Consider the following 22,820-nt stretch of genomic DNA (forward strand, 5'->3'; position numbering starts at 1 on the left):
CCTGGTGCACACCTCACACCCACCACCTCCATGTGGCTCTTCTTGGCATTTTCAAGCAGATGTCTGCAGGATTTCAGCGACGCTCCAAACTTCAGGCTTAGGCGGCTCAGGGAGTGGGAGTCGTCGGTGGCAATGCACAGCACCATCCTAAGGAAACAAGCAGTGCACCCTGCTGGGTGAATCCTGCCTGCGCCTCCCCAACCAGGTCTCCTCTGAACCCAGAGCTGGGGACTCATGTGGCTCAGAGCCAACTGAGTCCACAGCCTCCCATACCCCTCCTCTCCTGCTCAGCCATCAACCTCTGAGTCTTGGATAACCCACTCTCTAAGTGTCCTAGGACCCATTCCTACATTCCTGGTCTACTTCATCAGATCTCCCCTGGGCAGCTCCCATCCTTCCAAATCAGCTTCCACACCTGGCAGAGTTTTCAGACATGTCAAGCATGAGGGGAAACATTTTGCTGAAAAAGCCTTATGAAGAACCCCAGTAACACGATGGAAGCCGCTTTGGGTAAACCAGAGTGGCCTGCCACTCAACCTGCTCTTCACCCAGGGCTCCTTCCTGGATCCCCAGGGTACCTAGTAACCTGTAAAAGCCACAGCCAGAGCAAAATGTCCAGCCCTGACCCCTTCCAGAATCCACGTCTGCATGTCATTCACTGTGTTCTCTGCCCATCATGGCGTATTCCAGCTGCATCACATTGCTGCAGATTCCTTGGATAACCCATACTGTTTCCAACACCAGTCTGTTTGCTCATGTAGTTCACTATGTGTCCTTCCCAAATTTTATTCATTCCTCAGGGCCCAATTCATGTGCCATCTCCTCTTGAAGCTTTCCTGACCACCCCCACCCCCGCCCAGGTTCTCTCAAGCCTGAGACTTGACTTCCAATACCGTGGGTTTTCTCTGCCTGGCTTGTAACCAGTGCCTTTGATCTAGTCAGACCTTGGCATCCTGGGCCCAGTCATAGAGCAGCCACCCCAACCTCCTGTAAGTGTGGCCAGGTCCAGGACGGGGTCTTCTCCCAGCTCCCCACACCTCCCACCCTTCCTGCCCACACCCAGCAGCCCAGCCTCCCTGCATGAGTGACTCTTAGCTTACTTGGCACTGGGGTGGCTCTTGACCACCTTTGCCAGCTCCATCTCATTGTCGAAGCTCAGTAGCCGCACCCCATGCTTAGCAGCATACTTGATCTGTGCGATTTGCTTACAGGGGTTGGCATAGATGATCTTACTGGCAGGGACACCAATGCGCTGGACCAACTCCATCTCTGCCTGTGGGGTCCCAAAGGTGGTGGTGAGGAGGCACCAGGGCCTGCTGGCCCATGGGAGCCAAGGAAGCACAGGTGAGGGGCAAAGTCTTAGCTACACATGGGGAGGTCCATAACAAGTGGGCCATCCATTTAAGACAACAGATAAACAAAAATCAGGACTTTATGCTGATTCACTCACTCTGCTGCTGCATACAGCCATCCCGTGGTGCGCTGCACAATCCTGAGGAGTCCCATTCACAGCAATTAGAGGGGTTGTTCATACATTTATTATAACTCACTGGTAGTAAATCATCTAATTCTTATAAAATCAGCATATTTATTATAACAATTAAGTCTCTTAAGGGGTACATTTTCTAATTCACATGAAGGCCCTATAGGGACTCATGATGGTCCTGATGACAGGCTTCTGATACATTTTTCTGGCAAATTTAAATGTTAAATGAATATTACTTGGAAAACAGTATGGAAGTTCCTCAAAAAATTAAAAGTAGAGCTATTAGGATCCAGAAATCCCATACTGGGTATATATCCAAAGAAACTGAAATCAGAGCCAGGCACAGTGGCACAAACCTGTAATCCCAGTGACCTGAGAAGCTGAGGCAGGAGGATTGCAAGTTTGAGGCCAGCCTCAGAAACTTAGCGAGGACCTAAGCAACTTAGCAAGATCTGGTCTCTAAATAAAAATAAAAAGGGGTGGTGCATGCCTATAATCCCAGCAGCTCAGGAAGCTGAGGCAGGAGGACCATGAGTTCAAAGCCAGCCTCAGCAAAAGGGAGTAAAATCTAATCTGTCTCTAAATAAAATACAAAACAGGGCTGGGGATGTGGCTCAGTGATAAAGCACCCCTGAGTTCGATCCCTAGTACCAAAAAAAAAAAAAAAAAAAAAAAGGAGGAGAACAAAATTGAAATCAGTATGTCAAAGACATGTCTTCTACACTTTCATGTTCATTCCAGCATCATTCATAATTAGCCAAGTTATAGAATCAACCTAAACATTCATTGATGGATGAGCAGATAAAGAAAATGTTATACACACACACACACACACACACACACACACACAAAATGGAATAATCTTCAGCCTTAAAAAAGGAAAGATGTCTTGTCATTTATAATTTTTTTCTCTTGTGATGCTGGTAATTGATCCCAGGGGCTGCATACATACTAGGCAAGCATAGTACCACAGAGCCACATCCCCAGTGCCTGGAAATTGGTCATTTTTGATGACATGAATGAACCTGGAGGACATTATGTTAATTGAAATAAACCAGAGACAGAAGGACAAATACCATATGATCACACTTGTATGTAGAGTCTAAAAAACTCAAATTTAAAAGAAGCAGAGAATAGAATGGTGTTGGCCAGCAAGGTAGAGGAGCTGTGGGGAGAAGTTGTCAAAGGATACAGTGTCAAAGATAAGTCCAAGAGATCTCTTGTATGTCTTGGTGACTGTAACCAAGAACAGTGTACTGTATGCCTGGAAATTGCTAAGAGTAGATTAGGTGTTCTCATCACCAAAAAATGAATATGTGCATCAATGTGTTATGTCAGTTTGATTTAGCCATCCCACAATGTAAATATATATCAAAATATTATGTTGCAGCCAGGTGTGGTGGCACATGCCTATAATCCTAGCAGTTTGGGAGGCTGAGGCAAGAGAATTGCAAGTTTGAAGACAGCTTTGGCAACTGAGTGAGAACCTGTCTCCAAAAAAGAAAAAGAAAAGGGCTGAGATGCAACTCAGCAGTAGAGCACCCCTGGGCTCAATCCCCAGTACCACCCCCCAAAATATTATGTTGTATCTTATAAATATATATAACTTTGTCCACTTGATAAATAAGACCATTACTTTGTGTATTAAAAAGTCTATAAGACTGAGCACCTAGCTGGACACAGTGGTGCACACCGGTAATCCTAGCAGCTCAGAAGGCTGAGGCAGGAGGATCATGAGTTCAAAGCCAGCCTCAGCCAAAGTGGGGTGCTAAGCAACTCAGTGAGACCTTGTCTCTAAATAAAGTACAAAAAAAATAGGACTGAGGATATGGCTCAGTGGTCGAATGACCCTGAGTTCAATCCCTGGTACCTCCCAAAAAAAGACTGAGTAGATTTCTGGGAGATCACCCAGCCCCAAAGGTCTATGCTATGCAGGGTACCGTGCTGGGTGACTCCAACTCAGCCCCTCTCCCCTAAGGCCTCCTCTTCCTCACCTTTTGTTTATTTGTTTGGTTTTTCTGGTTTTTTTTTTTTGTTTGTTTGTTTGTTTTTTGCAAGGCTGAGGAGGGAACCGGAGAGCTTTGAGCATGCTAGGAAAATGCTCTGCCCTGAGCTACACCCGCAGCTATTCCTCACCTTTATAGAATACAGCACTACTTGATTGCTGCATTAATGGTACAGATAATGATGGCTGGTGGTGGAGGCAGTGGTGGCGGCTGTGAGAGTAGCCATGTTCATTGAGCACCTGCCACAAGCTGCCCTGACAGAGGTGCTTAATATGAAGTGTTGGTAGACCTTTTTTAGTAGAAGGTCTGAATCATATTTCAAGCTCTGCACATCATGTGATCTCTGTCACACTATTCAGTTGCCATTGTGGCACCAAAGCAGCCAGAGACAATGCATAAATGAAAGAGTATGGCTGTGATCCAGTAAAACTTGATGCAGTCAGGTAGTAAGCTGGCTTTGGACCACTGTCCATAGTTTGCTGACCCCTGCTTTAAATGCTTCAGTTTATTCAGTCCTTACAATAACCCATTCAGGCGGGTATTAGCTCCATTCTACACAGAAGGAAACTGGTGCTCAGAGAGGCTATGGAACCCGTAGATGGCAAAACCAACTTTCAAATTCAAGTCTGACTCTTCATGAATAAGTGAAAGAAGTCAAGAGCGAGCCAGTTTTGAAACATGGCAGGAGACATAAGAGCCATTTGTAACCATCTGAGTTTGTAATTAAACTCTAATTTTTTTATTTAGCAAATTTTTAGCACTAGGTATTTATATGCATTATTTCATATAGTGCCTATACCTATCCTATGAAGTATTTACTGGCCACATTTCACAGAGTACAAAATTGAGTTCAGAGAGGTGCACCTGCCTATGAAGATACTGTCAGTAAGTAGCAGAGTAGGACACAAAGGTCCAGCTCCAGAGCCAGACTCAGTCCCCCCACAGCTTGCTTCCCAGAGGTGGATGTGGCCTCCACTATGAGGTCAAGTGCATGTGAAAGTGTGTTTTTGCTCCCTGCCTTGCCACATGAGGTGAGGGGAAGAAACAATGATAACACCTGTGATTTAGCTTTGATTATAAATACTTAAATATTATCATTTATAAAGGCTCGCTATATGCCAGCCATTGCATTTAGTTTGAATTTTAAATGCATTCTCAATTAACCTTCATAATACTCTTATAAGTAAGAGACTCAAAAGAGGTTAGGTGACTTGTCCAAAGTCACATAGTTTATAATGAATGACACAGCTGGGACTGCAACTGCCATACCTCAACCTGCACTGACAGGAGTCTCTTGTGCATTTATTGAGTTCTAAGGCTCTCTGATGGGTGCTAATGAAAACAAGTCAGGCAGCACGTCTGACTCCATGGAGCTTTCAAGCTGCTGGGAAAGACAGGCAGTCACAGATGAATACTGAATAATGGTGGAATTATAAATTATTAAAAGGTTGAAGAAAAAGTACAGTATGCTAGAGAATGCTGGACCAAGAGACCTAGATGTGAGGGTTAAAGGACAGCCTTTCTGGGGGTCAGGAATTGAAGCAAAGCCTGCAGGGGGCCTCTGCCAGACCAAGAAGGAAGAAAAGAAGGTTTCCAGGAGACAAAGCAACCTGGACAGAGATTCTGGGGCAAGAAGGTGCTCAGGCAAACCAAAGAACAGAGGCTGTTGGCTTGGCTTGGGCAGGGTACATGTAGTGAGGAAGATGAGGTCAGGAGGTGGGCAGAGCTCCCGAGAAAAACCAAGAAACTGCTGGTAGGTTTATAGTTTACCCTGAAGATGATGGAAAGAATTTTAAGAGTTTCAAGAAGGGAAATGACACAGTCAGAACTATATTTTAAACACAAGGTCTAAGTGTTTATTATTCTGTCACCTGAGGAGGGGCCTGAGGGGATTCTGGGGAGAGTGGTCACTGGCTGTCATAATTGCCCTGGGAGAGATGACATAACCAGCTCTGGAAAGACTGGGAGATGTGTTCCAGAGGCTGGCTACTAAGCTGATGATGGACGGCATGTAGGGATGAGGGGTGAGGATATGTGAGAGGCGCACACACTCCCAGCAGACCTAGGCGTCCTCATGAGAAGAAGAGGGGGAGATCAGGGGTGTGTGTGAGCAACCTGGTCCAGGCCTCTGCTGGCCAGTCAGCTAGACAGACAGGTAGGAGCTGGAGGTCAATATGTGAGAGGCTCTGGCATACTGATGGTATTTAAGCATTGAGACGAGATGAAATTCTCTAAGAGGAGGAAGACTTTACAAGAGGGGTCTAAGACAGAACAAGGAGGAATGCTACCATTTATAAAGCAGTAGATGATGGGAGAAGCCTGGCCCAAGGACTCAGAAGAAGAGAAGAGGGAGACAAATCCACAGATGATAATGCCATTCTCAAGGAGCAGCAGCGCCTAGCGAAGGTGGGGCAGCCCTGCAGCACACTCTGTCCTCTTACGTATCTCTGAACTCTCTAGGGCACACGTGAATGTTATTTTTAAGAATATGTTGCTGAGTAGAATGCAGTTAAGAGGTCAGATAGTGCCTGGCGGGGTGGCACACATCTGTAATCTCTGCAACTCGGGAGGCTGAGGCAGAAGGATCACAAGTTCAAAGCCACCCTCAGCAACTTAGCGAGGACCTAAGCAACTTGGAAAAAACCTGTCTCTAATAAACAATAAAAAGGGCTGGAGATGTGGCTCAGTAATTAAGTCCCCCATCTCCCAAAGTTCAATCCCTGATACCAAAATAAATAAATAATAAAAGATGTCAGATAAAAAGAGGAGCAAGGAGTATCTTCAGACCAGGTCCAGATGTGTCAACATGGACATATCTCTAATACCTACTGAGTTTAAAGTTGTGTAGAACAGTATGTACCACGAGTGCTTTTTATATACTGTTAGAAAATTGCAACATATTTTATATACTCTCTGTGACTCGCTGATGTGTTTTGTAGATGCTATATATCCACCAAACCCATAATGGTCATTATCTATGGAGACATAAAACTGATGCCCTACTTTATCTTTGGGTGAATGAATCAATGTATTATCTGAATAACTCACAAATTACTGCTTAAAATAAAGTGCTCATTGGATCTTGAAGGTCCTTGGGTACCTTGATAACAGGAAATTCTTTCCATCAGTGAGAGTGAAGGCTGGGCAGCAGTGGCCTGAGGAGCGGTATTGGGGGACGAGACATTGAGTGGGGACAGGCAAGCATGCAGACAACCCTGCTGATTTGACCATCGTGGGGGAGCAAGGCACTGGGCTGGAGGAAGATGTAGTGTCCAAGGAAGGCTTCTAAGGATACAAGGAAGCTGAGGGAGTCAGCTAAGGACAAGGGATGGGTTTGGAACAATGACATAAAGTCCATGGGAAGAAGACCAGATGGACCTGAGCCCTGTGCTAGCCATGGCCTGTGCTCCTGGCTCTGGAACATGTTGAATGGGTGTCTGTCTATACATCCAGCCCTAGCTTATGCCAGGCCCTTCCCTTGGTCAATGTCCACTACGGCATGGTGCCATTAAGCATGGCCACCCACTAATAACAACCAGAAGAGGGCAGCCTCTCCCCTTTAAGAAAAATTCTAAGTCAGGCTGAGAATGGAGCTTAAGAGAAAGTGCTTGTCTAACAAGTAGGAGGCCATCTCCAGTGCTGCAAAGAAAAAAAAAAAAAAACTTTTAATTCCCAGGAGCCACCTCTCTGTAAATGATGCCCCAAAGGGTCTGAATGATCCGAACCACAGGAGGGAGCTCAGACCTCTACTTGCCCTTATAGGGAAATGAGGGCAGAGGACACTAGTCAAGTACCAGCTCAGCCACCTCCTTTTCCAAGGACCTTGGAAAAGACAACAGCAATGGAGTTGGAGATCACATTGCTAGACTCAAGCTGTCACCTCACAATGCATGACCCTGAGCAAATCTCTCAACCTCTGTGCTTCATTTCCTCGTATGTGTAACGTGTCTCCACAAGACTGTTGTCAGAATCCTGATAAAATAATGACCTCAGAGAGCTGTTGCGAGAAAAAAATGAGATCATGTACAGAAACTTCTTGGCAAAGTGCCTGGCACAGCAGATGCCCTCAGCAAACAGTAGAAGTTTCTACCATCTTCAAGGTCTCCTATGCCCTAGCACCTAGCATTTCTGCCCTTTGGAGGCCAGCCCCAGAGACTAAAAAGCCAGGCACCTCCTCCCTGGGTTTCCAGAAGCACAGCACTTCAGTCAGTGAGGTTTTGTCCTATCCTTCACCTCTAGACTAGGGGAACCAAAGGATCCTGTTCCTTCTCGCCCCAAGTGGAGGCCCAGTGTGCTGCAGGAGGTGGCTGGGAGGACAAAAGTCTTGGCTCTGGATTTCTTCCCACAAGCTTCACAGGGCTTTATGTAAGACACACATAATATGAGATGTGCAAAGCAAGAGCAAGAGACTCACCACCAAGAAGAGCAGGAGTATTAACATTCACTCCCCAGCAAAGGACCTTGTTCTGATCACTCCACCCCCATGCACACCTCTCCCCACCATCCTGCCCAGGCTGGATCTCTTCCTGTCTATTCCAGCAGTCCTTTCTAGAACTCTCCTCACAACATCCAGCCACCTTGCCCATCAGGGTTTAAAAGGGAGTTCCCTCAAAACAACCATTATTAACCATCTAGAAACTGAGAACAGCAACAATATCCCAAAACAATGCTCAGCAGGCCTGTTCCTATCTCAGAGCTTTGCACCTGCTGTTCCCTCTGTCTGGAATGCTCTTCCCCTAGCTATCCACCTGGCTTGATCCCCTGCCTCCTTCAGATCTGCATTCAAATTTCAGCACAGCCTTCCCTGGCCAAAACAATGCAATGCTCTCGCCCAACATTCCCTACTTCTCTTTCCTGCTTCTTCACCCCAGCGTTTACAACCTAAAACACTCTGTTTTCACAGTTTCCTTTGTTTATTTTTTTAAAAAGCAAGCTCCATGAAGGAAGGGCTTTTTTGTTTTGTTTGATTCATGGCTAAATACCCACCTAGAATAATATTTGGCCCCACTCTAGCTGCTCAATAAATATTTGTTAAATAAATGAGATATGTTCAAAACCATACCCTGAGGAAACTTTATAGCTTAAAGGCTTTTTAATCTAGTCAGAACAGAATGAAAATAGATGAAGTAGGCATTCTACTCAAGGACAACAGAGTTTGTCTTGTGCAATGCTATACCTCTAGCTCTACCAAGCAGTCACAATTGTGGTTCAATGACTATTGAGTGACAGTACATAAGCAAAGTTGATCAAAAGCCAGTAGGAGGAATTAAGATAACATCAGAAATCAAATTAGAAAGCCAGTAAAATTGGCAGCAACAACAAAATTGTAAAAGGATTAAAGAAAAGCACATTCACACATTAATATTATAAAAGAAAAAATAAAACCAACAATATAGATGTGTTTTGTTTTGTTTTAATTGGAAGAATACCACATATAACTATGCCAAGACATTTAAAAACCTCCATTAAAAAAGAGACCCATCTACCCAGGGACACACAATGTTCCAATTTGGAACTTCAAGTCTAATAAATTTCATGCTCATTTCTTCCTCCCTCATCCCTGGAGCCTCCTCCTGAGTGGATGGCTTTCCCAGAAGGTAGGGTCCAACTGCAGATCACTCTTTCCCGGGGCCCAACCACCCATCAGGGCCACAATCAGTAGGCATCAAAGATCAGTGCCCAGGTGAGGGCAGGAGCTCACCTTGTTAGCACAGCTGAAGCCCAGCCCCAGCTCAGCCAGGACCTTCAGCACACCCAGGCTGCTGTTGCACTTGACAGCATAAAAAGGCCGGACTCGAGGCAGGCACTTCAGAAAGCAAAAGTGCTTTCTCACCACGGCACCCAGGTCTGCCACGAAGAAGGCAGCAACCTCGCCCTGCACAACAAGAGGTGGATGGATGTGAGACACTACAATACCCAGCTCCCTCCCGGTGCAAGCCATCCATAATCATTCCAAATACCTACCTCCAGTTCAGTTCTGGCCACAAAGTTACCCTGTTGTGTAGGATGGAAGGCAAACTCCTTAGCCTGGCATTCAAGGCCCTGTGATCCAGCTCTCACCCCTCCCCTTAACACAGCTAAAATGCCAACTATAGGCTGGATCATTTTTCTACCTCCAAGCCTTTGTTCCCACCGACTCCTCCACTGGATTTAGCAAAATCCCAATCTACCTTCAGGTCTCCTTCCAAATGCCACCTACCCCAAACCTGTGAAGCAACTTAGCCTTGAATGCTGCTGTTGCATTTTGCATGTGCTTCCAAAGTAACAGAACTGCATATACATCAGTCTGCACCAGGAAAGGCAGATGCTGTGGCCTACAGCCCACCACCTTCCACACACAGTTGCTCATGAAGCCTTGAGGTTGTCTCACCGCCACCACAAGCAACACCTATGGACAACTGGTTATCACAAACTGGCTTGAAGGCTGAACATGTATGAGCCTGGGTAAGATACATTATTTAGACCTTCCTTAAGACTCATTTTCCTTTTCCTGCAACACTTTTTTCCTCATGCCCATCTTTCGTATTAGACAGGCTGCTAAGGGACAGAGATGATCAGACAGGTCTCTAGCCCTAAAGGGGCTTCGGTCAGAAGAGACCCCTTCAGTGAGTGCTAGCAGGATGTTTCCACAAAATGTATTGGGGGCCACAGAGAAGGAAATAAAATCTGTGCTTGGGGCAATCAGAAAAAAGCAACACAGATAAAAAGAAAGGAATACTAGAAATGGGTAAAGGGAAGAGGCTTTCTGGATGTTCTCTGTCTGGAACATCCAGACAGAGAGGACAGCCTGGTAAAGTCAGGGCAATAGAACATAAGGCATCACTGGGAAATATGAATAGAGTAGTTCAGCTCTGATGGAGCATAATACATACTGTGGGAATATAAAGGCAGAAATGGGGCAATGGAAACAGACTTGATCCTGTAGCAACAGAATTCTGATTTTGAGCAGGGCTATGATATAGTTAGAAAGATGGGATGAAACAGGGGGTTGTTGCTCAGGAGGCCTTTAGAGAGATGAGGACTGAACTACATGATGATGAGGACTGAATCCCTGGAGGGTTATTTAAGGAGGCAGACCTCACAGAGATGGGTGATGTTTACATGTGGGAGGTAAAGGAGGAAAAGTAGAGAACTCCCAGTCTGCTGTACTGAAAGGCTGGGTACAAGGCATTGATACTGTTTGTTCATCAAGGCAGGGAACACAGGAGGGGCAGATTTGGAAACTGGAGATAAAATGAGCCAGTCTCTGGCAAATATTTAGGACTGAATACCAAATAAGTGGAAGAATAATATGAGGGCCCTAGGAGCCCCTCCAGAGGAGAGGACAGGGGACCCATCCCCCACTCCCAGCCTCTCACCATGGTGGCCTGTGAGGCCCCCAAAGTGAGTTCCTCCAGCAGGTCTTTGGTACTGAAGCCCTCCTCCACCATCACAAAGTCCGATTCACTCAGGTAGCCAGCCATGCTGAGCAGGAACAGCCGCCGCTGCCGCCGCCGCCTCCGCCTTAGAAAGTATGCAACACACTGCGGGGGGGGGGGGGGGGGGCAGAGACGAGGAGGAGGAGGAGGAGAGAGATGCAGGGCACAGCTAAGAGGCAGGATCCGCTGCGCCCCTCGCCTTCCAAATTCCGTCACGCCCCGCCCCCAGGACAAGCTTGGGAATTTGGGTTCACTGGGAACGTTGGGGACGATCAGGAATTCTGGATGGGACAAAACTTTGTATGCCTAAATGTCATGTCTGTCAGCCTCAGTTGCCCCACTTGTAAAATGGATGGATTGTTTTGGAGACCATTTCCAGTTCCGAAATTTTGGGTTTGGAAAGAGGTAAATAACAAGGGGGCAGGAAATCTAAGACATCTGGGTGGGGAAGTTTCCAAGGCGCCCCCAATCCTGACCACGCCCACCTAGAGAGGATGCCTTCGGTCAAGCCAAAGATTCTTAGCCTGAAAACAGCAGCTTAGGTTCGAGTCCGCTCTCTGCTATGTGACCTTGGGTACTTTCCGACCCCTCTCAGAGTTCGGTTTCCCCGTTTGTAAATGGTTGGTCCTGTCATGCTAGAATTCTAAGCAAGCATGAAGGTGCCACATGGTGGGCGGGGTCCGCGGGCTCTGGGGCGCGAATCTAAAGCCGGGATTCTGCCCGACTGACCCCTCTCGAGCGCAGGGCTGAGGTTCCGTCCCAACCCCCATACCCCCTTACCAAGCCCCGTCCTCCTTCGCGGGGGCCAGAGCCAGGCGCGCTGCTAGGGGGGGTCGCCGGTGACCTCGAAACTTGTGCAACACCCCGAGAAGGAGTGGCAGTTGCGGAGCCGAGGCCCCTGCTGAGAGGAGGCAAGAGGGGCCAGGAGGCAGGTCAGCACCGAAGCCGAGGGCGCCCGCTCCCCGAGGCTCCCCAAGCCACTCCCTGCACTCGCCTTAAAACGCATTTACACGGCTTCGGCCCATAGGTCTCCCTAGCGAGTGAATCGGATCCTCGGCGCCTCCGCTCGCTCGCTCCCCCCGGCTCCGGCCCCGCGGCCTGCGCCCCGCGCGCCCAGCAGCCACCGACCCCACGCCCCGCCTTCCGCCTGCTGTCCGCTTATATGAGCCCCGCCCAGGCCCCGCCCCTAGGATCCTAACTCCGCCCCTGCTAGCTCCGTCGCCCTGGCAACCGGGTGCCGCTAGCCCATTGGTCGATTCGGACATAAAGCATTCAGCTCTGCTTGTGGGCTCCGCAAACCTGCGCCGCAGTCCCTCGCGGATTCTTCTCCGAGGTTACCCAAGCTGGGAAGTGGGAACGGCAGAGCCACCACCTCGGAAATTCACAGCGTCTACACAGGTAGCACCTTTAGATCCTACATCTTGGGTCTTGGAGGGTGGGCAGAAAGCCCACCCTTGAAGTGGCTCCAAGAAGCCTTTTCTGAGTCTGGTCGAACTCCATGGTGCCTTTCTCTTCTTTTCTCCCCCTTGTGAAGTGTTCGCTCACCCACTAAAGCCCAGGATAAATGTCATCTCCTTATATTACTTTCAAATAAAATCTTTTTTATTAAATTGCCTCTTCCAGAGATTTTTTCTGACTCCACCAAATCGAAACCCAAGTCAAATGTGTTCAGAAAGCCTTTTTTGTGACATTCCAGGCTCAAGTGGTCCCTCCCTCCTTCACCCTCCGAATCTAGCAAACTCGTGGTCCTCAAGTGAAATGTGTCTCCTCCAAGAAGCTTTCTCTGACTTCCTCAAAACAAAGCATTTCTTGACTTCTGTACCAACAAACTCCTGCTTATTCATCAGAGTCCAGTCCAACGTCACCTCCTCTGTTGAGCCTTCCATGACTTACCTAAGGGACAATGGAACTCCCACTACTTCTGACTACCCCGAATTCCCACTCATTTGACTCTTGTTATTCTGTAACTGAAATTCCTGTTGTTACTTTCCATTTGTCTGGCAACATTTCTCAGCTAGTTTTTGAGCCCCAAGGACAGGGATCCAGAGCTTGGTTTTGCAGAGTGCTCAGCATCTGGCATATGCAGGTGGTAACAAGATGCTCTGATAGCTCGAAGGCTAATTTCAAAAGTTCATCTGGAACAGTCATTGAAGAATAGTCAACACATTCTTGCAAAAGAAGAGAGAGAATTTTCTCTACTAGATATAAAAAAAAATATTTTTATTAGGTGACAGTCTTTAAAACAGCCTGATGCTAGAGCAGGAAGAGACAACAGTAGGATAGAACAGAGTCTAGAACAGTTCTGTATACATTGGAGAACTTGATATACAATGAATGCAGCATTTACAATCAGTAGGGAAAAGATCTGGTAGTCTACCATGTGTGATCATGTCCCCATTCAGGCTATAATTTTGTCCTGCCTCAGTATCTCCCTAGGACATTCTGTGAAACCTAATCAGAACATGCTTGGTACACAGATGAGGCAGGGTAGTGACCATGGAGACAGGGAGGGCCATTTTCTGCTCCCTACTCAACCAAGCCATACAGGACAACTGAGTATCCTTGGTGAGTCACTGCCTGGACCTAGGTCACTTCTGCATGGCTAGATTCCCCGCTGTGGATTCAGACTGATTTCTCTGGGCCTTCCTGCCTGGAAACTTGGTGCTTTCCATGCATAGGAATAACCTTCCTGGAAGCAAGCAGCTTTACCGGAGGCTCAGTTGCAGGTTCCTCCTTCAAGAGATTAGTAGTTATTTACTCTATAGTATGAGAACAAGCATCTTTTTTAAAAATATATATTTTAGTTGTAGTTGAACACAAGACCTTTATTTTATTTATTTTTATGTGGTACAGAGGGTCAAACCCAGGGTCTCGCACGTGCTGGGCAAGCGTTCTACCGCTGAGCCACAATCCCAGCCCCGAGAACATTCAGCATCTTTATCCTCTCTCAATAAGAGCAAGTTCTCATGTGCACCCACAAAAATGGTATCTTAATTTATATTCCATGTATGTGTGTTAAAAATACACTCTACTGTCATGTATATGTACACAAAAAAATTTCTAAAAAGAAGAGCAAAGTCCTCCTGAGAAGACGCATCTACTGAGACTGAGTAGAACAGAACAGCCATAGCAGAAATCTCAAAATATGATATTGAGAGGAGGGGAAGGGCACCCAAACAACTTTGCCTCTACTTTTTAATCATCCTTTGAGTTGTCTGTGTTTGGATGCTATTGTCTGGCTCACCACATTTTCTCATCACCTGTTATGTAGTAGACACATAGTAGGTACATTTAGCATGTTTACTGAATGAGTCCACATAGGTAAGAAGGAACAAACAAACTGGACAGAATCCAGTCTGTCCACTTGTAATCTGTAAGAGTAGGTAATCAGAGCAGAAAAATCTACATACTGGATTGGGTAAATATAGGATGTGTCTTTATCTTTTTTTTCTACTGGACATGTTATGTCATTAAATTGCCATGAGAACCCTATGTCATAGGAGCTATAATTGTTCCATTTTATAAATAAGGAATCCGAAGCTCAGAGTAATTCAGTAGCTTGCCCAGGATCACACAGCAAGTAAGGGTGAAGCCCAGATTTAAATGCAAGTCTGGTCTGAGGGGTATGTGGCCCAATGGTAAAGTGCTTGCCTAGTGCTATAGTTCAGATCTAGAATGTGCCCCCAAGGGCTCATGTGTTGAAGGCTTGGTCTCCAATGCAGCAAAGTTCAAAGGAAAGTGATTGGATCATGAAGGCTCTGACCTCATTACGGATTAATCCATTGATGGATTCATAATTTGATGACACTATTAGGAAATAGTGAAAACTTTTATCAGGTGGGGCTAGTAAATCTTATCCCTAGCCCTTCCTCTCCCCCCACCTTCTGTACTAGGGATTAAACCCAGGAGGCCTTTACCACCCAGTCAGTCCATTCAATTAAAAAAAATTGTAGTTATACATGGACAGATTAAACCCAGGAGGCCTTTACCACCCAGTCAGTCCATTCAATTAAAAAAAATTGTAGTTATACATGGACAGAATGCCTTTATTTTATTTGTTTATTTTCATGTGGTCCTAAGGATCAAACCCAGTGCCTCATACATGCTAGGCAAGTACTCTGTCACTGAGCTACAGACCCAGCCCTCAATTGAGACAGGGTCTGGCAAGGTTGCTTAGAGCTTCACTAAATTTGAGGCTGGCCTTAAATTTGCAATCTTCCTACCTCAGCCTCCAGAGTCAATGAGATTGCAGGTGTGTGCCACCTCTCTCTCCTTCTATCCCCACCACTCTTTCCCTCCCTCCCTCCTTCCCTCCCTCCCTTCCTCTCTCCTTGTAGGCCACAAGGTGAGCTGCTCCTTTGTTTTCCTCAGGTATATTGTCACAGGGACAAAAAGCTGACTGAGAGACTTAGCATGTGTAAGACCCTGGGTTCAATCCTCAACACAGAAAAAAAAAAAGAAAATTCAAATCTGTCCTGACCCTTAACCTTTATACCTGTGACTGCCAACCAGTAGCTGAGAATTCTGGCCCCAGCTCAATAAAAGCTACCCAGTCACCCTGATAGCATTCCTCCCAAAGGTTCCTCTCCTGAAGTCTCTCATATCACTAAAATCTGACCCTCCCTGGTTGCTCTGCAGGGCCCTCAAGAACACAGAGCTAAAGCAGAACAAAGAGCCTTTGATCGTCTCATCCAATTTCAACCCATTCCTCTTAAATCAGTCATATATGAACATTGCAATAATCAAAATGCCTAAAGATGCATTGAATTGCAAAATACTTTCCTGTTCAGTGTTTATTCAGGCTTCCTAAAATTCTGCCTGTATTAATGTCCTAGGGCTCCCAGAAAGAAAGTACCAACCACAGGTGGTGTAAACCACAGAAATGTATTGTCGAGCAGTTCTGGAGGCCAGAAGTCTGCAGTCAAAGTGTTGGCAGGCTCGTGCTCTCTCTCTGCTGGCTCTAGGGAGAATCCTTCCTTGCTTCTTCCATCCTCTGGTAGTTTGCCAGCGATCTTGCGGGTCATGGTGTGTGGGTACATCACTCCAGTCACATGGCTGTCTTTTCCGCATCTGTATTCATGTCATCCTCACTGCACATGTCTGTCTCTGAATCCAAATGTCCCCTTTAAAGAAGGGTACGAGTTGTATCCTAACCCACCCTAATTATTTTATTTTAATTTGCTTACCTCTGGAGAGGGGGAAACCTCATTTCTAAATAAGATTGTATCCTGTGGTATCGGGAGCCGTCCATGGGTTGCATGTGGGTCACTGTGCATAGAAGCCTCATGGATAGAGACATCTGGTGACTGGGAATGAGCAGTGGACATTTCCTCTGGTCAATTACCCAGGGACAATGTGAATCTCTATCCCCGCTCTGCCAATGGCCCACACAGCACCTGAGATGGGTGTGACCTGCCAAGATGTCAATCAACCTGAGGACTGCAAGACATCCGGAAGTAAGACTCCATCCTTGAAACCTTATCCCTGCCTTTGATGCACCCCCTTAAATAAACCATCAGAGCCATGTTGTCTTTTGTCTACTTCTAGAACCCATGTGGACTAGATCTAGCATGGGCTTCACTTTCTGTAAATATATTTCTGAGTATTTGTGCCTTGTTATTTACTAATTATTTGAGATTCTAAGTTTTAGGGTGGCTTGGATTATCCTAGGCAGAAAGAAAGACCCTTTAATGAGACCCCCTGGACGTTGTCCCACCTCCCATATTGTAGTACTGGGGTCAGGACTTTCAACACATCTTTTTGGGAGAGGCACAATTTAGCCCATACCACAGCTGAACACTTCTTATCGAGTCATTGCCATGAAATAGATTCATGATAACATCTGGCTTCAAGGGAAGGGAGGTGGCAAGACCTAGTCTTTAGTTGGGTATATTCCTGTGCCTCCCACATTGCAATAACGTCAAAATACTAAGGAAGTATTCTTGGGTATTGTGTGGTGACTGGTAGTCTCAGCCACAAGTAGGGAAGATTACATTTCCTTTTAAATATCAATATACCAGCCAGGCACCATGATGCATGCCTGCGATGCCAACGGCTTGGGAAACTGCCGCAGTCTGGCTGGGCACAATTCAGGAGCCACTTGTCAAAAGAAACTAACTTTATTTTTTAGAACTACAAACACCAAACAAAACCGCTCCTCAGGAAAAAACCCTCAGAGCCCAACTGCCACCACCGGCTTCCCACAAGCCTCTCACCCACACACAAACCTCCCCACCTCCCACAATCCTCCTGTTCTTGAGGCTGATTGGCTGGGTCGTGTGGGCGGAGCCAAAGAAGTCCCCCAATGAGCAGCTCCGTGGAGGAGCCAATCAGCTAGATGTTGCTGGGGCCGCTGTGAGCCAATCATCAGCTGGCAGTCTGAAGGGCAGGGAAACAGCCCAATGAACATCACCGCAGAGGAGCCAATCAACTAGATGTTGCTGGAGCCGCTGTGAGCCAATCATCAGCTGGCAGTCTGAAGGGCAGGGAAACAGCCCAATGAACATCACCGCAGAGGAGCCAATCAGCTAGATGTTACTGGGGCTGCTGTGAGCCAATCATCAGCCAGCAGCTGGAAGTTTGCTGGCAGCTGGAAGTTTGCTGGGGCCCCTTTGGCTGTGGCTCTCAACATCTCCCCCTCTCTGTTTAAACAACAAGCATGTGGCTTGGGGACCGTGCCTGCCTTAGGTTGTCCAATACTACATATGGTCCTTACCCGTCTTTGGATGAGCTGACCTCAGGGCGTCAGCCTCCTGTCTTAGGTTGGTACCATTGTAATTGGATCTTACCCGTCATTGACTACCGGTCCAGTATACAGCCACACCTGTGGAGAGGTCTTTGTCATGACAAGCAGAAGGGAGGAAGATACACCAAGCCAATTGATGGCTCTTGTTGGAAAAATTGTACCACCGATGACATCATCAGTAAAAATACTCCAACACTACCACAAGTCGCTGCACCAACAGATAGTTCACAATGCATACAAGTGAGTTCACAATGCATACAAGTGACACATAGTTTAGGCAAGTTCTGCAAGCAGTTCAGTGATGGCTATTGCAGAAACTGTAGATTAGTTTTATCTTTGTCTTCACCGGCACTGGGATGAAGATAGGAATTCTAGCAATAATGGCTAAAGAAAAAATTATGTAACATTCCAGAAGGCACTAAAAGAAAACAATTTTCTTAACAATTTACATTATCTTGAAGAGAAAAGAAAACAATTTTCTTAACAATTTATATTATCTTGAAGAGAATTATTAAATATAATGAAAAGGAAAGGTGAAAGTAAACAAACAGATCTGTTAACCTTCTTTTTTGTTTACATATTAAAACAATTCTTAACAGTTATTTACCCAATTTAAATTAAACCATTTAAATCACGTGAATAAAAAAAATATTTGGATCCATTTTTTCATGAGCGCTCATCATATATGATATATGGACATACGTACATTCAAACATATAACACAAAACACAAGTGTGCACACATAATATAATACATATAACACATAACATAATAGTAAAGGCCTTATAACTTTTTACAGGTGAAATCTCCATTGCAATGTTTAAAAGCTCTATAGTCAAAAAAAAAATAGAACTGATCAGCAAAACATTAACCTAGGTCTGTATAAGCTCAAAAAACAAAATAGAACTTCATGATATGGGAAAGGGCAATAATAAAATAGATATTGAAAAAAGCATCCTGGTTCTGTCGCAGATGTAAGGATAGCCAAATTGGAGTTTTGGATATCAGCTGTTATGGATTTGAGCCAAATCATCTTCTTTTTGGTCTGTAGAAATCGCTATAGTTAATCTCTCTGGAATCCAAATCGGCTGCTGTTCTCCCTGTGGAAACACACAAACAGGCCCCCGACTCCAGACAATCACTGGGTCAGGACTTTAGTTAATCTCTCCAGAATCCAAATCGGCTGCTGTTCTTCCTGTGGAAACACACAGACACAGACCCCCAACTCCAGACAATTACTGGGTCAGGACCTTGGTTAATCTCTCTGGAATCCAAATATCCAAATATCTGGATCCCAACTATCAACTGCGGGGGTTGGGAGCCTCCTAGCATATGGAGGTGGTGCTGTTGATTGGACACTTATGCCCTCTGGTGATAGAATGGTGTTAGTAGCAATCTCCTGTTGTAACTTTTCCCCTGATGGCTTTTTCTGCTTTACACTTTCTTCCTCTGTCTGACTAGTTCGAGAGACCTTCTCTTTTACTTGAATCTTTTCCTCTTTCTGACTAACTTGAGAGACCTTCTCTTTTACTTGAATCAATATGTCTTCTCCTTCCTCTACCTTTGTCTGAATTGAAGGCTTTGGACTAAGCAAACCAGATACGAACGTCCACAATGGCAATGTGCCAACTGGCAGAGTCCCTGGGTTGTTCTTTTCTATTCTTTTTAAATCTTCACCATGATGGTTCCATTGTGATATATCTAACAACTCCTCCTTAAAAAGCCATGGGCTACATTGTTGTATTGTATCAACGTATGCCCTGACTGTTCTTGATTTTACTGAGATGCCTCCTTCCTCTAACAATTTACTTAACAGTCTTTCGGTTTGTTTTTTACTAATTTCTGTTCCCGTATTTCTACTATAATACAACCCAACAAGATAACACCAAACAAAACCGAGACAGAATGAAATAAAAATGGAACCACACAAAATCATTATATCAGCCTTTCTATCCTCCTGACACGTGCATCCGTCCTTTCTCCCTATGTGTTCCTCAGACGCAAATAGTTTTTCCTCAGATGTGAGCGGTTTTTCTTCCGTCTCACTCATCTCCAGGGACAGACAAGTTAAAACAAAAATGAAGCAAAACAAAAGAGGAAACTTAGAATGGCTATCCATCCTCTCACCCTGCCCTCAGGGGCGAGCAGTTTACTTACCCTCAGTCGCTCCCGGTGCGAGCCACCAAATGCCGCAGTCTGGCTGGGCACAATTCAGGAGCCACTTGTCAAAAGAAACTAACTTTATTTTTAGAACTACAAACCCCAAACAAAACCGCTCCTCAGGAAAAAACCCTCAGAGCCCAACTGCCACCACCTGCTTCCCACAAGCCTCTCACCCACACACAAACCTCCCCACCTCCCACAATCCTCCTGTTCTTGAGGCTGATTGGCTGGGTCGTGTGGGCGGAGCCAAAGAAGTCCCCCAATGAGCAGCTCCGTGGAGGAGCCAATCAGCTAGATGTTGCTGGGGCCGCTGTGAGCCAATCATCAGCTGGCAGTCTGAAGGGCAGGGAAACAGCCCAATGAACATCACCGCAGAGGAGCCAATCAGCTAGATGTTGCTGGGGCTGCTGTGAGCCAATCATCAGCCGGCAGCTGGAAGTTTGCTGGCAGCTGGAAGTTTGCTGGGGCCCCTTTGGCTGTGGCTCTCAACAGGAAACTGAGGCAGGAGGATCACAAGTCCAAAGCCAATCTCAGCAATTTGGTGAGGCCCTAAGCCACTTAATGAGACCCTGGCTCAAAACAATTTTTTTTAAAAAAGGTCTGGAATGTGCCTCAGGGCTGAAGCACATTTGTCAAAAATAAGAAACAAATATCAATATACTAACTTCAGATGATTATGGAAGAAGTAGATACAAGAAAATAAGCATTTATTGAGCACCATTTATTGGGCTGAATGTTTACAAACAAATGAGTGCATATAATCTTTAAGCAACCCTGCAAGATAAGCATTTTACTAGTCCCATTTTACAGATGAGAAAAATCTATTAAATCTTTTGTTAAGATTACATGGCTACTGAGTAATAGAGCAGGCACTTGACTCTGGTCTGTGTGACTTAATGCCAGTGAGATCTGCCCTGGGAATAAGGCATGAAGCCAGAACAAAAATGCTGAGAACATGGGCTGGGGTTGTGGCTCAGCGGTAGAGCGCTCGCCTAGCATGTGCGAGGCCCTGGGTCCGATCCTCAACACCACATAAAAACAAATAAAATGAAGGTATTGTGTCCAACTACATCTAAGACATAAATATTTTTTTAAAAAATTCTGAGAACAGATCAAAAGCAAAGAGCAGAAGACCTGAGCGGCAGTTGAAACTCAAAGTCAGACACAAAATGAACTGGCAGAAAGAGCTCAAACCCAAAGCCAGGACTGCAAACTCCTTGAAGGCATCAGTGAGGTGGATTCTCTGAAGCATCTAGAAACCGGGAACAACAGCCTCATTACTTTCTGAGGTTGGGGCTTCTTGCAAGGTTAAGGATGGAAACCCATATGAGTAGCCACACTTTTTGAGCTTTGGCTGTATCCCAGGCACCGTGCTATGTGCGTAATAATAGTAGCTAACATGCATAGAGTGGTTTTTATTGTGCAGAGTCATTTTAAGATTGATGTATATTACAATTTGGACACGAGGGGTCCAAAAACTCCTGTTAATGCAAGAATGAAATGATTAGGTGATGAGAATTGTAACCTACCAGCCCATCCTAGTTTAAATGGACTATGGGTAGGATATGGCCATAGGAGGTGGGTCACTGCGGGCTGCCTTGGAAGGGTGCATCTTTCCTGCGGCCCCACCCCACTCCCCCATCTCTCTGCTCTCTGACCCTGCCATGAGCTCAGCAGCTTTCCTTCTCTGGGCTTTTCCCCCATGACAGGCTGCCTCACTTGGGGCAGCTACAGGAGAGAATTTGGAACAATAGAGGCAACTGTCTGTGGATGGGGATCTCTGAAACCAACCGTGAGCCCCAATAAATTCTCCCTCCTCTAAGTGATTTTTGTTAGATATTTTCATCATGTGATGCAAAAACTGATTAAAGCAATATGTGATGCTGGGTGCAGTGGTGCACACCTGTGATTCCAACAACTCAGGAGGTTGAAGAAGGAGGATGGCAAGTTCAAGGCCAGCCTTAGCAACTTAGCAAGACTCTACCCCAAAATAAAAAATAAAAAGGACGAGATAGGGGGTCAGTGGTAAAATACCCCTGGGTTCAACCCCCAGTACCAAAAATAATAATAATAATAATAATAAAATAATACACACCATTTAACCCCACAACAATCCCATGAGGTATGTACAGCTGGTTTCAAGAAAGGAAACAAGCCTACAGAGGCCAAGTAACTTGTTCAAATCACACTGCCAACAAGTGACAACTCTACATTGAGAACAGGAGATAGAAAGGTGTTAGGCAGACAGGGTTAAGATCCCCCTCACCTGTCCCCTGCAGGAGTTTACAAACGGAGTAGACAGCTCGTGACCAGTGACTCCACTGCAGCCTAGAGGTCTTCGTCAGAGCCCTGAGCCAGTCCCTGAGGAGAAGCAGCACATGATCAACATCCTCATTGGACCGGGGCCCATGAACACCAGTGTTCCAATAAGACTGGGCTCAAAGACCCACTTCTTTTTTTGGGTTGGAGGTGGTACCAGGGATTGAACTCAGGGGCACCTGGCCACTGAGCCACATCCCCAGTTCTATTTTGTATTTTATTTAAAAAGAGGGTCTCACTGAGTTGCTTAGCACCTCACTTTTGCTGAGGCTGGCTTTGAACTCTCCATCCTCCTGCCTCAGCCTCCCGAGCCCCTGGGATTACAGGCGTATGCCACTGTGCTCAGCAAAGACCTACTTCTTTAAAATCTCTAGCCTGTGGTCTTTGAGGCCACCTAACTCCCCTCTAACATTATCATCTGAAGCCCTAGACAACAGCCACCCAGTGGCAACTCTCCCTGGGACCCCTCCCCCTGAAGGAGCTCTGCTTTCTATTACTTTAATAAATCCTATTACTTTGCTCTCACCCTCTCCATGGATCTCATTCTTCAAATTTGCAAGACAAAGAAACAACACATATCCTTGTGTTTCAATACTACATACATTTTCCCCATCATCACAACAAGCCTGTAAGACAGGAAGTACTATTCTTATTCCACCGTGGAGGAACCAGACCCAGAGAGG

At 45.9% G+C, this 22,820-nt stretch overlaps 1 protein-coding gene across 3 annotated transcripts in view; it reads right to left on the reverse strand.

Annotated features, from left to right (window-relative positions):
- Positions 1-12,061, reverse strand: part of AZIN2 (antizyme inhibitor 2) — a 32,237-nt gene extending 20,176 nt beyond the window's left edge. The window contains exons 1-7 of one of the 3 annotated variants that reach the window (XM_081308010.1): positions 11,905-12,061; positions 11,691-11,811; positions 10,851-11,015; positions 9,457-9,486; positions 9,194-9,367; positions 1,101-1,273; positions 13-147 (exon numbers count right to left, since the gene is read on the reverse strand). In XM_081308010.1, coding sequence (XP_081164136.1) covers positions 13-147; positions 1,101-1,273; positions 9,194-9,367; positions 9,457-9,486; positions 10,851-10,955 — 617 coding nt within the window. In that variant the 5' untranslated portion in view covers positions 10,956-11,015; positions 11,691-11,811; positions 11,905-12,061. Of the gene's footprint in view, positions 1-12; positions 148-1,100; positions 1,274-9,193; positions 9,368-9,456; positions 9,487-10,850; positions 11,016-11,690; positions 11,812-11,904 lie in introns of those variants that run through there. The other 2 variants (XM_081308008.1, XM_081308009.1) reach the window with 2 other exon arrangements.
- Positions 12,062-22,820: the final 10,759 nt, after the last annotated feature.

This window comes from Spermophilus citellus, assembly GCF_964194105.1.
Source record: "Spermophilus citellus genome assembly, chromosome: 9".
NCBI lineage: Eukaryota > Metazoa > Chordata > Mammalia > Rodentia > Sciuridae > Spermophilus > Spermophilus citellus.